The sequence below is a fragment of the Canis aureus genome, chromosome 31, assembly GCF_053574225.1.
Source record: "Canis aureus isolate CA01 chromosome 31, VMU_Caureus_v.1.0, whole genome shotgun sequence".
NCBI classification, from domain to species: domain Eukaryota; kingdom Metazoa; phylum Chordata; class Mammalia; order Carnivora; family Canidae; genus Canis; species Canis aureus.
The window spans coordinates 21,672,363-21,683,437 of record NC_135641.1 but is presented as its reverse complement, the minus strand read 5'-3'; the positions used below and the strand labels follow the sequence as shown (position 1 = coordinate 21,683,437).

The following is an 11,075-nucleotide window of genomic DNA, read 5'->3' as shown; positions in this document are numbered from 1 at the left end:
CGGGTTCCCGGTGCAGGGAGCCTGCTTCTCCCTCTGCCTATGTCTCTGTGTGTGACTATCATAAATAAATTAATTAATTAAAAAAAATAAAACTTTAAAAAACAAAGCTTAAAAAGCTAAGCTACTAGATCTAGCAACCACTTTATGGGCGATAGAAAGGAATTCTGATGGGGAAACTACAAATGATGGCTTCTTCAACAGTATTCCAAGAGCTGAAGGGTAGTAGAACCTATGGTTTATAAGATTTAAAAAGTGAGAGGGGTGCCTGGGTGGCTCAGCTGGTTAAGTGTTGGATTCATGATTTCCACTTAGGTCTTGATCTTAGGATCATGAGATTGAGTCCCACATTGTGCTCCACACTGGGCAAGGAGCCTGATTAAGAGCCTCTCCACTCTCTCTCTGCCCCTTTCCTGCTCCCTTCCTCAAATAGATGATAGATAGATAGATAGATAGATAGAGAGATAGATAGATAGATAAAGATACCTAGATTAGATAGATTGCATTCACTGACCACAATGGACCTTTAGATCCAGATGCAAGTTGTAAAAAATTCCACAGGACTCTTAAGTGTGCCATGAGTTGATAATTGTTAAAATTGAATGACAGGACCTGAAGGTTCACTGGATCTTGATACTTCTATTTATATTTGAAATTTTCTCTAATAGATTTTTTTAAGGTTTAAAACAGTTGGAGCCAAACAAGGGAAAGATGATGACAGCAAATTTGCTTTTATCTGCTCCAACACACAGCAGGGCATGGAATATTCCCTGTAAGAACAAGCTTATCACAAAATTCTTTGGACAGGGAAGTTATAGAAAGGAGAATCCCTTTTATCACCCACTCACCAATGTTTGGAAAGCTTGAGTAATAGGGAAGAGGACAGAACTGAGAGGTCAGTTTCTTAGGACGGTGGGAAAAATAAAAACAAATGTAAACCTTGCTCAATCTCTAATTAAAAAATACCTGCTTAGGGACATCTGGGTGGCTCAGCGGTTGAGCATCAGCCTTTGGCTCAGGGTCTGCCTATGCCTCTGCCTCTCTGTGTCTCTCATGAATAAATAAATAAAAATATTAAAAAAAAAAAAAAAAAAAGGAGAAAAAGAAAATACCTGCCTAAAACTGAAAGTGAATGAGGAAAAGAATCTCCACTCTCTGGGAACTGGGACCAGGTGGAGCTGCTTGCCCTTCAGATTGTGTTTTGCGGGGGGAGGGGAGACAGGAGACCGGGGGTAACACCAGTCAGGATAAAGGCTTGGATGACCTCAAGGGGCCTAACAGTTGAGACATGACAAGAGAAGAGCCTTAAGAGAGTTCAGAATATAAACTTCTACTCATAGCAGGCAGCATAAGATCTGGGAAGAGAAATACCATCAGTTCCCCTCCCCATCAAGCTCCCGCACGAACACTTAGCAACTCCGCTCTACAGAGTTTATTGGGTTTATAACTGGACGAAGTCACACGTGTACAAAATGAAGCTCACACTATCCCAAAGCAGAATAGGGATTGAGGGCTGGGGATCCGTTACTGGCCTTTGGGGGAGCTCCGAGGTGAGGGGCAGCCAACCCTCCCACTCCAGAGATGTGGCCACAGGGGAGGGGAGGAGAGGGAGCCCACCTGGCTTTGGTCACAGAACACAGAGCCTGGCACTGGGCCAGGGCTGACAGATGGATGGTGGAGTAGGAGCCCCAGAAACCACCCTGCCCAGGGAGCCCAGGGACTGCTCCACCAGTCCCGCTCACAACGTGATTGGTCCAGACCTAGACTCAGGGGCTGGTGCAAAGGGAAGGCAGCAAAGCAGGAGGGAGGAGACACTGAAGTGTGGTGGCCCAGGGCACCCAGACCTGTGGAAAAGGGCGGGTAGGGAGGCAGGCTGGCTGCTACTGGGCAGCTAGCAGCGGGTCTCATAAATGCCGCTGCGGCCAATGTAGCGCACCCATTTGATGACATCATGGTCGCTGTAGTTCAGCTTCGGTTCAAACACCTTCAAGTAGCGCACCTTGAGGCCAGAGGGTGCGAATGGCACCTGGGTAAGGGACAGCTCCAGTTAGGAATGTGGTTTTCCTCTCATAGCTGCTCTCCTCTGGGAAGTTCTGTAGCCCTGCCCTACTTCATCTCTCTCTACTACAGGTATTTGAATGACTGGGGTCCTGAAAGAAGCTGGGGGAAGCTTAAGAAGGGTCTTCTTAAGAAGAAAGCATATCCAAGAGCAACTAATAATCATTTGGGTTTGAAGTCAGGCCCTGACTGTGATAACCTGAAACAGTTCCTTTAATCAGCAAGAGGCAGCAACCAAAGACCCACTGTAGAACACACTTATCCTGCTCAATATTATGGGCTTAAAAAAATAAGGTGGAGAAAATTATATGTCTAACACACATAAAGCAAAGTCAGCCCATTCTCCTGTCTACAGATAAACTTTGTGTCTTATTTAGCATGCAGACAATCTAAATTTTTCCAAAAAATTGTTTTATAACAAGCTTTAGAAGTCAAAGATTTTTGTCAGTTGTGAATAGCAATTTCTAGTAAGAGGCCTGAAGAGGAAGGAATGGGTCTATGAATTAAAAGTCACTTCTCCCCTCTAGGTCTCATCTGCAGGTGGTAAGGGGCAGAAGCTGACCTGAACAATTCTAAGATCTTTCTTAGCACACCCTCCATGGGTCTAGGCTCCTCTTTTGCCATACCTCAAAGTTCATGGAAATGGGGGGTCGAGCCCATTTCTTCTTGTCATTGGTGGGCAGAAGTTCAATCTCTGCGCTGATCTGCGATTCCTTCATGCCTGCCATGCGCTTGATCCTGGGAACAGAGGGGCAGTAAGCAGCAAGTGCCCCTGATAGTTTGGAGGAGTTTCAAGGAGGACGGTCCCTTTCTGGAGGGGTGGGGGTAAGGGAACTGAAGAGGTTGTGGGAGTGCTCGGCCAAGGAGTATGGTGAAGACCCTGATAACCACTTGCTATGGAACCTTGGGTCTGCTATTCCTTTAGCACTGGGCTAAAGTTTAGCACTGGGCTAAACTGGGCTACAGTTTCAGCTTAGATACAAAGGTATGCTATCTCCTGCTATTTCACAGAAATATTACAAGAGCAAACTGGGGAAACACTGAAGCATTTTGATAAATGTATGCAGGCATCCAAGTGCAGGCATGTGCACACTCACACAGAGGTATAGGGGTGAAAGCAGAAGCAGAGACTCCTGGAGAAGCAGACAGGCACATCTACCACTGCAACACACACACACACACACACACACACACACACACACACACTCTCTCTCTTTCTTTCTCAAGAGAATGAAGGTAAAACTTAAAAGAGGAAACACCAAGGCATCTTGAGCCCTGCAGTAGCCTTGTGAAGAAGACTCACTTCCATACGATGGCGTTCTCGCTGGCCTTGTACTTGGCCTTCCCCTTCATGCAGATCACCTGTACCCCGCTTGTATTCAGTGGAGTTGGGATCCTCACCTAGAAGTGATATACCTGTTAGGGAGCTCTGTTAAGCCCTGATATCAGTTGCCTTTATACCTGGAGACAGTGCTTCCTCCTCCCCAAGTCCCTTGTTCTTACCTCAATCTTCTGAGCCAGTAAAGAGGGTTTGAAATTGGATTTGATGACCACCTTGACCTCCAGCTTGGTACGTCCCACTTCTCGCACTAGTGGGATCACCCGGAAAGGAAGGATGATGTCCTTGGTGGTGCGATACCTTTAGGGGTGGGGAGCAAGGTTGGCACAGCAGAGCCTGTCCTCCTCCCTCTCCCCCCCTCTCTGCCAGCAGCACCCCCTGCCTCCTCACACCCCAATGGCACCTCATTAGCTCAAACTCTCCATCTGGTGGGATGAAGCTGATGCTGCGTTCAGAGTCAAACTTGCTGAGTCGCACACACTGGTGGAAGGTGCAGTCATCGATGGCAATTGATTGCTTTCCACTGTGAGCAGGGGCAGAAGGTCTCCTCGTTGGTACGAGAGAGTTGGGCTGGGAAGCTATCCCATCCCCAAGGGTACATCCTGGGTGAGGCCTGCACTACACACTGTGGAAAGCTACCAGAATGCAGCTTTCTGCCTCAGGGTTCCCTGATGCTGACTTAGGGATAAGTGTGAGCTTTGTAAGCTCACCACCTCTGGAGAACTCTGCTGCTTGGGACCCAGAGGTTTCAGGCACACTGGGGAGAGGCCATCAGTATATATAAAACAGTCTCAGTCCTGGGGATCAAACAAAGGGCCTACCTACTCCTTAAGATGAGGACAATCCTCTCATCTCTCTTAAGCACAGATGTCAAAAGCAACTAGCCAAGCACACCCTTGGAAAGTGGGAGTTTGCATTACTGCAGAAATGATAATCCTGAAGGAACCTGTGATTCACCAGGCCCCACAGAGCCCTCCAAGGTCTACCCTCTCCCACCAGCAACCCTGCCTCAGGCACCTCTTGCTTGTTTCATCAGCTGTGCCTTTGCCTTGCTTCTCAATGACAATCTTGTCATTCATCCCAAACTTGCATTCAGGCATGCCACTCAGGTAGCTCTTCATCACCACCCGGCCTGACACATGGGCACTCAGCACCTGCCCTGGGGATAGACATGGGAACATCTGAGTTAGGACGAGGATCCTGCCCTGGTCCTGCCCCTCCAGCTTCATCACGAGAGGGCTCTCACCCTGTGGGGACATGAGGAGGTTCACACTTTCCAGCACATCCAAAAAGAGCTCATTCCGGCGATACTTGATGCCCTCCCGCCGCCAGCCAATCTGCCCAGTCACCTGGCTGGTGATCTGGGATTGCTCTTCTTTTGTCTACACAGGGGGGACAGAGAAAAACACTAATGGCCTCATTGCTCTCCACCTTCAATGATCCCGTCTCTGTCCCTACTCCACTCTCACTCCCCCTCCCTTCTAGTCCCCATCCTGTAACTCATCTCTTTCATAAGCTCCATGAAGCAGGGCCCGAAGAAAACTGGATCAAAGCTGTAAAGGTAGAAGCTGAGGGAACAGCTTACCTGATGCTGGAGGCCAAAGGGCCAATGTGATGCCAACCGGAAGCAGTAGGGGGACACAGACGGGAAGAGGCAGGCAGAAGAGAAGGAGAGGGCAGCTATAAGGCCTGTATCCTAGAGGAAGGCCCACGCTCTCTCCCCGAGGAACACCAGGCCTCCAGGGCAGCCCACACCCTTCCTTCCCCCAGTACAGAAGGAAACTGTTTGAACCCTATTCCCAGTAACAGAGATGCTGAGTCGGCTGCTCCTAGGGTGGAGGGCCACATGCAGCAAAATTGGCCTGCAATCACAGTAGAGGGCTCAGGCCTGTGCTTCCTGGTAGAGGCGGGCTCTTGAGTGAGCGGAGACAAGGCTAGGGGGAGCTTGAGGAGGATGGGCCCAACCCTTGCTGTGGCTATACAAGGGAGTACCTGGCTCTTGATACCCTGCTGAGTGATGAAGGTTTTCAGTGCTCCTGTCTCTGAATTCTGTGGATAGCCAAAGTCCAGGATCTCTGCAAAAGGAAGGGAACTATCAGCCCTGGAAAAAGCTGAAGGCTCCTTCAGTCCAATATCTCCCTTGGCCTGGACAAATCTGGCCAGCAGAGCTCTAGAAGAGTGTGGGATCATCTGCAGCAATGTCCTCTAGCTTTGTAGCATTTACTTTGAGATTTGTGCTTCATAAGACAACAATTAAAACATCAGATATTTTTCACAGAGAAAATGAGCAGAAGAATCTTATGGCCAGTGGGTGAGAGATCAAGAAGCTCTGAGTCCTTAGAAAACAAACAGACCCTGGGAAGGTAGAAAGACTCTGTTCCTTTCAATCATACCCTACAAAGGAACAAAGATAATGCAACCCCAGAAGCCGGTCATATCTCAACCTCCTTCAGGCTCTGAGGCAGAGCCTGTTGAGATAGAAAGCTGGAAGGACAGTCAGTGAACTAAGGCCCAAACTACAAAGGTAAGAAGGAAACATGCTTAACTGTAGGAGGTCCAGCTACCAAGCCCCAGATAGGTTCCTAGCCCCCTGAAAAATCTTTTGGTTCTCTGCCCCCTCTCCCCACCTCCACTCACTATTTCTTCTACTTCAGAGCTTCTTTTGGGGCTGAATTTAGACTGGCCTTTTCAGGGCTCAAAAGAGCAGATATTCAGGAAAGAAAGTTGAGAGGGCACTGGAGGGAACCTCACAAGTGCTCCTACCTCCAGGCTAGGCCCCATCAGGTTCATCCCCACCCTAGGCCCACCGCCCTGCCAGCCTCACCATCCAGTAGCTCATATATGAGCACAAAATTGTTCTTGATGTTCTCCTCGCTGATCTTGCCAAAGTAGGCAGCCATTACATCACACATCTTATAGAGGAATTCGAAGACCATGGCAGCATTGACATTTTGCTTGGTGACAGCTGCCAACCAGATGTTGGACCGCTTAACATGGAAGAAACTGGTGCGAGCGATGTTGGTGACGGGGCTGCGCACCTGCTGCCGGGCGTGGATAACATTGACTCGAAAGGCATCCACTGCATTCCTCCTGAGGGAAAAGAGTACACAGGGGCTGCTCAGCACCCAGGCAAACCCCACTCCATGGGGATCAACCACAGCTGCTAACAACTTTTCATCCCTTCACTGCTTAAGTCTGACACGTACTATGAATCTGAAGCCAAAGCCTAAACTACTGGGGCAGTTCCCTTGTGGCTCCCAGCATGGGAATAGGACCAGAGCTGGGCTGGTGTCTGAAGGCCACCAGAGACAGGTAAGTCAGGTGGGAATGACAGGAGAACAGGTATAGTGTTAATAAAGTGAAGTCCATCACACTTAAGGAGGCATGTTCCTGATGCTGAGGCCTGGTCCCAATTTCCCAGCTGCCACCTCTCCAGCTTCTCAGTAAGCTCGAGGCCCAAATGACAAAGACAACTTGCTTGTTCTTCAGTTCTCCCACTTGTGATCCCACCAGTGGGAGGTCTGGCTCTTCTAGAAGTGAGGCAAAGCCAGCATAACTTCAGAGTAGGCTCTAATCTAATCTAAGGAAGAAGCACCAAGGGGCCATGGAGCTGGGCCATTTGTTCCCGTCCAGGATCCAATTCCAGGACAAGTTCAGGGAATGAAAACAGACAAAGAAAACAATGATGGGGGGCAGGGCCCCCCACCCACCTGTGCCTGGGCGGCAGCTTGACAGGCTGCTTACCTATTGCTACGGCAGCCAATGAGATGGGATGAGAGAAATGACGCCAGCAAGAAGAGGAGAGTGACAGCAACGAGAGAGAGGATTAGACACACAACATCCTGGGGTAGGCTGCACACACCATGAAGTGGAAGCAGACGAGCAAGAGGCAAGGGGTGGAAAGCATAGCAAGTCATGCAAGACAGTAGGTGCCCTGGCTTAAGCAGGTCCATCCAGGGCAGGCAGGAGGGGGTGTGGATGGGTATAGCCAGCCAGGTTCAGGCAAGCCAGGCACTGCCACAACTCTAGTTCATGCCCTACCACCAGCCAATGGACAAACAGCCACAAAGGCCAGGCCAGCCCACTAGCCAGGGAGCTGGGAGCCAAGAAGCTATTGGGCTCTGCAGCAGGCCCATCCTATAACTCTTTAACCTAAGCTCTTGGAGGAAGAAAAACAGGGCAGCATGAACCAGAGATGCCTAATCTCATTAGAGCTGCTGAGGCTAGGACATGTCCTCTCATTCAGGAAAGAATAGTGGCATGCAGTGTGGGGCAGAGTGAGAAGGCAGGCTGTGTCTCTTTGCTAAGGTCTGAGGGACCTAGAACAAGGAGCTATTCCGGGTCTACTCTGGTAGGCCAGGAAGGGCAGCATGGCCTCCCTGCCCTTCCTTCAGTGACCCGGAGAGTGCCCCAAGCTTGCTCACAACCTCTCTTCTAGGAGTGGCCCAGAGGAACTGAAAACAGCTGAGTCAGCAGCCTGCCTCCTCCTGAGAAAGGGAGTAGGAGAGGATTTGGCAGCCTGGAGAAGCTTTCAAGAGAATTCAGTGAAGGCTCTCACCGTGAGAAGGGCTTTTGAGAGCAAGACTTAGATGGACTAGTACCACTAGCCTGTCCACTAACTTCACCCCCTGGAGAAAGATCTCCCTCCTCCTCAAGGGAGGAATTCATCTACCAGGGCAAAAGCACTCATTTCTAGCAACTAGGTCTGTCACTAAGGAAAGGAGAAGGCAGGAAGGACAAGAGTTCCTAAGACTGTGGGGGGCCACACCATTCCACAGGTCCCACCTATTGGCCAATAACTGGCTGCCAGGCCAATACCACCAGACCTAATGGGAACCAGATTGTATTAGCTGAGCTTCTAAGATGCAGCGAGGGATGGGGGTGGCCAAAGTCCAGTCTCTGGTAGGAACGGACCTGGTCCTGCATGCTGGGGAGGAGGGATGAGGGGTGGGGACACAGCTGGCTCAGCCAGGGGACTCACCCGATGTCATCTCGGTAGACCCGGGAGATGAGCACCTCCCCCTTGTGATTATAGATGAATAAGCCTCCAATCATGGCGGCAGCTCAGTCTCCAAGGCCCATCGCTCTGAGAACAGACCTAGGACAGGCGGAGGCAGGGTAAGGGAAGGCCTCAGAACCTCTGCCAACATCCCCTGTGGGGCTGTGCAGGTCACTGGCTGGGCTTTTTTTCCTGACTCAACCCTCCAGTAAGTGACCCTGAAGCCCTCCCCAGGCATGCCCCTCCCCTTAGCCAGGCTCCAGTTCCTGTTTATCTCACACTGGAAAGGAGAAAGAAATGGAGAGGGACTTGGGCCCAGGATTCTAAGGCCATTTTGACCCTCCCTTTCCTGGGGCTGAGCCCAGAGTGTAGCCCCCTCCCCCTCTTTTCAGTGCTGAGCTCAGCACAGATCCTTTTTGGCCCCTTCCTGTGCAGACTCTCACTCAGACTCTAGCCGGTGAGTCACTGGGAAGGCCTGCCTGCGGCTGCAGGAATGGCGGTAGGAATTATTCCACTTGGTTCAGGCCTGGGGCCCCCAGGCACGGCTTTAGGAGCACCCGGTCTCTCAGGCTCCACTAACCCTTCGGAGAAGACAGCAGGGCCTGAACCTGTGGCTCTCTAATTCACAGAAGTCTAAACATTCCAGGAAAGGGTGTGCAGGGTGTGGGGAGGAGACAAGGGAGGCCTTAGGCCCTGACACAGACCCTGGAGTGTGGCTCCAACCAATCCCAGGCAGTCAGATAAGCAGGCAAAAGAGCAGAGGAGAAAGGGCCCAGCGTTGGCCGACTACACTTCAATGACCCAAGCTGCTTATTAGTTATTTTTAACCACCTCCCTTTCAAAAAGGGAGGATCCCTCTCAGTTCCCAAGTGCAGTAAAAATAAGGGGGTGGGAGTACAGGTTTATAAAACACAAAGATCAATCCAGCTGACATTCTATGATTCCAGAACCATGACATAACTCATTTCTGGCCTGAGTACCTATAAGGAAGGGGCAGAGAATAGGTGTGCATTATCCAAATTATTTGGGTCAAAATATTCGCAAGGAGAAAAAGGGTTAATTTAATTCTAGATTTCCTGAATTAGCTCTGGTATTGATTTTACAGGGCAGAGGGAGTTTAGCAGACTTTTCTAAACTGGAAAATAAAGCCCTATTACTGAGGCCATCAGGGTCTCCCCAACTCAGTGAGAGGTCTCTCAAGGTGGTGGTGGACACATTCCACCCCAGAGTCCCAAAAAAGGCTGGGAAAGGAAATGAAAAATGGGAGGTAGAGCCCCGGGCAAAGAAGCAAGTTCACAGATATCAAGTGGTAGGGGCCGCAGGGCACCGAAGGAGCGGAGGTGGGGCCCAGGGCAGGAGGGGAATACTGAGCTAAGGGGAAGGACAGGCAGAAGGAGCCAGGCGGTCTAGTCAGGTGAACCTGCAGCAGCAAGAGGGCTGGGGCTGGGGGCTGGGGGGCGGGGGGGGGACGGGGACATCTGGAGGAAGGAGTTTCCAGTGTGGCAAAGGTCAAGACTTTGAAACAGCAGGGAGGAGACTGACAAGTGGCGAATAGGGGAAAGCTGGGGCGGCGTTAACTTGCTTTAGGGTTCAAGTGTGGAGGCATGACGGGGGGTGGGCTCTTCGTCTAGGGGAGCAAGACATCGCGGGGATAAACATGGCTCCACGGGGCTGCGGGGGCTGTCACAGGTCTGAGGAAGAAGAGCCGAGGGGTGTCACTCAACTGGGGGGAGGGGGTGCGGCTGGTGGGAGGCCTGTCACAGCCCAGGGAGACGGCCCGAGGGGGTGTCACCGTCGAGGAGATGGGGGAATTGTCCTTGCGCTGGGAGGAGGCGGCGCCAAGGCACCAGGGGGGCTGTCACGATCCCGAGGAAGGGGGCGCCGCGCGGCATCCTGGCTCCGGGGGGACCCCAGGAGGTCTCCCTGTCACGGAAGGCGCCGGACGGCCGGTGGAGGGCGCCGCTCCCTGCCCACCCTGCAACCGCGCCCCGGGCGCCCCCGCCCCGCCGTCAGCTCCAGATCAGAAGGCTGAGGCCCCTCCCGGCTGTGGGCAGCTTTTCGCGCAGCGCAGTGCAGGGAAGGGCAAAGCTGGGTAGCGGGGTACGCGTTCTCCCTTACTCTCCGCCGGACTCCGAGCTTACCTGGCGTCCGCGGCCGCCTGCTCGGCCCGCCCGGCCACTCTCCAGATCCCAAGATGTCCGCCCGCCCCCTGCTCGCCAGCCCGCTGCCTCGGCTTTCACCGCAGTGCCGTGGCCCCGCCCCGAACACAGTTGCGCGTGCGCGTCCGGCGACCGAGCCGACTACAAATCCCGTCAGGCCCTTCGGCCTTCTAGCTTACAATTTTAGCCTTTCTAGGTTTAGGAAGACTACAACTACCGACTGCCTTCAGCGGGTTAGGCGTGCCTTGGGGAGGGATAGGCGTGGCCTTATCAGGCATGTATTACACGAAATACACATCCCATCATACGCCGCTCCACTCGCTTCATTTTCCCTACCGAGCATTCTGGGAATTGTAGTCTGCAATCCATCCTGTTCAGCGTCTAGGAGAGCTTCGGAGGATTAATGCCATTTGTTGAAGCCCATCTGTTAAGCTTGAGATTGCTGTAGGCCTTTTCCGTCTCTGGAGTCCGAACACTGGCTGTGCTCACTTTACACACACACACACACACACACGACTTGGCA

General features: G+C 51.8%; 1 protein-coding gene across 2 annotated transcripts; it reads right to left on the bottom strand.

The window, feature by feature from the left end:
- Window positions 1–1,414: 1,414 nt before the first annotated feature.
- AP2M1 (adaptor related protein complex 2 subunit mu 1) lies at window positions 1,415–10,690 on the bottom strand. 2 transcript variants are annotated; one of them, XM_077879862.1, is made up of 11 exons: window positions 10,535–10,690; window positions 8,376–8,492; window positions 6,219–6,484; window positions 5,387–5,469; window positions 4,641–4,776; window positions 4,412–4,553; window positions 3,798–3,917; window positions 3,559–3,694; window positions 3,359–3,456; window positions 2,682–2,793; window positions 1,415–2,023 (listed from the first exon to the last, which is right to left on the bottom strand). In XM_077879862.1, the coding sequence occupies exons 2-11, from the start codon at window positions 8,447–8,449 to the stop codon at window positions 1,889–1,891; spliced, it is 1,302 nt and encodes a 433-aa protein (XP_077735988.1). In that variant the 5' UTR covers window positions 8,450–8,492; window positions 10,535–10,690; the 3' UTR covers window positions 1,415–1,888. The 2 variants fall into 2 exon arrangements, with proteins under 2 accessions (XP_077735988.1, XP_077735989.1); XM_077879863.1 differs by lacking the exon at window positions 8,376–8,492 and having other exon boundaries at window positions 10,535–10,648.
- Window positions 10,691–11,075: the final 385 nt, after the last annotated feature.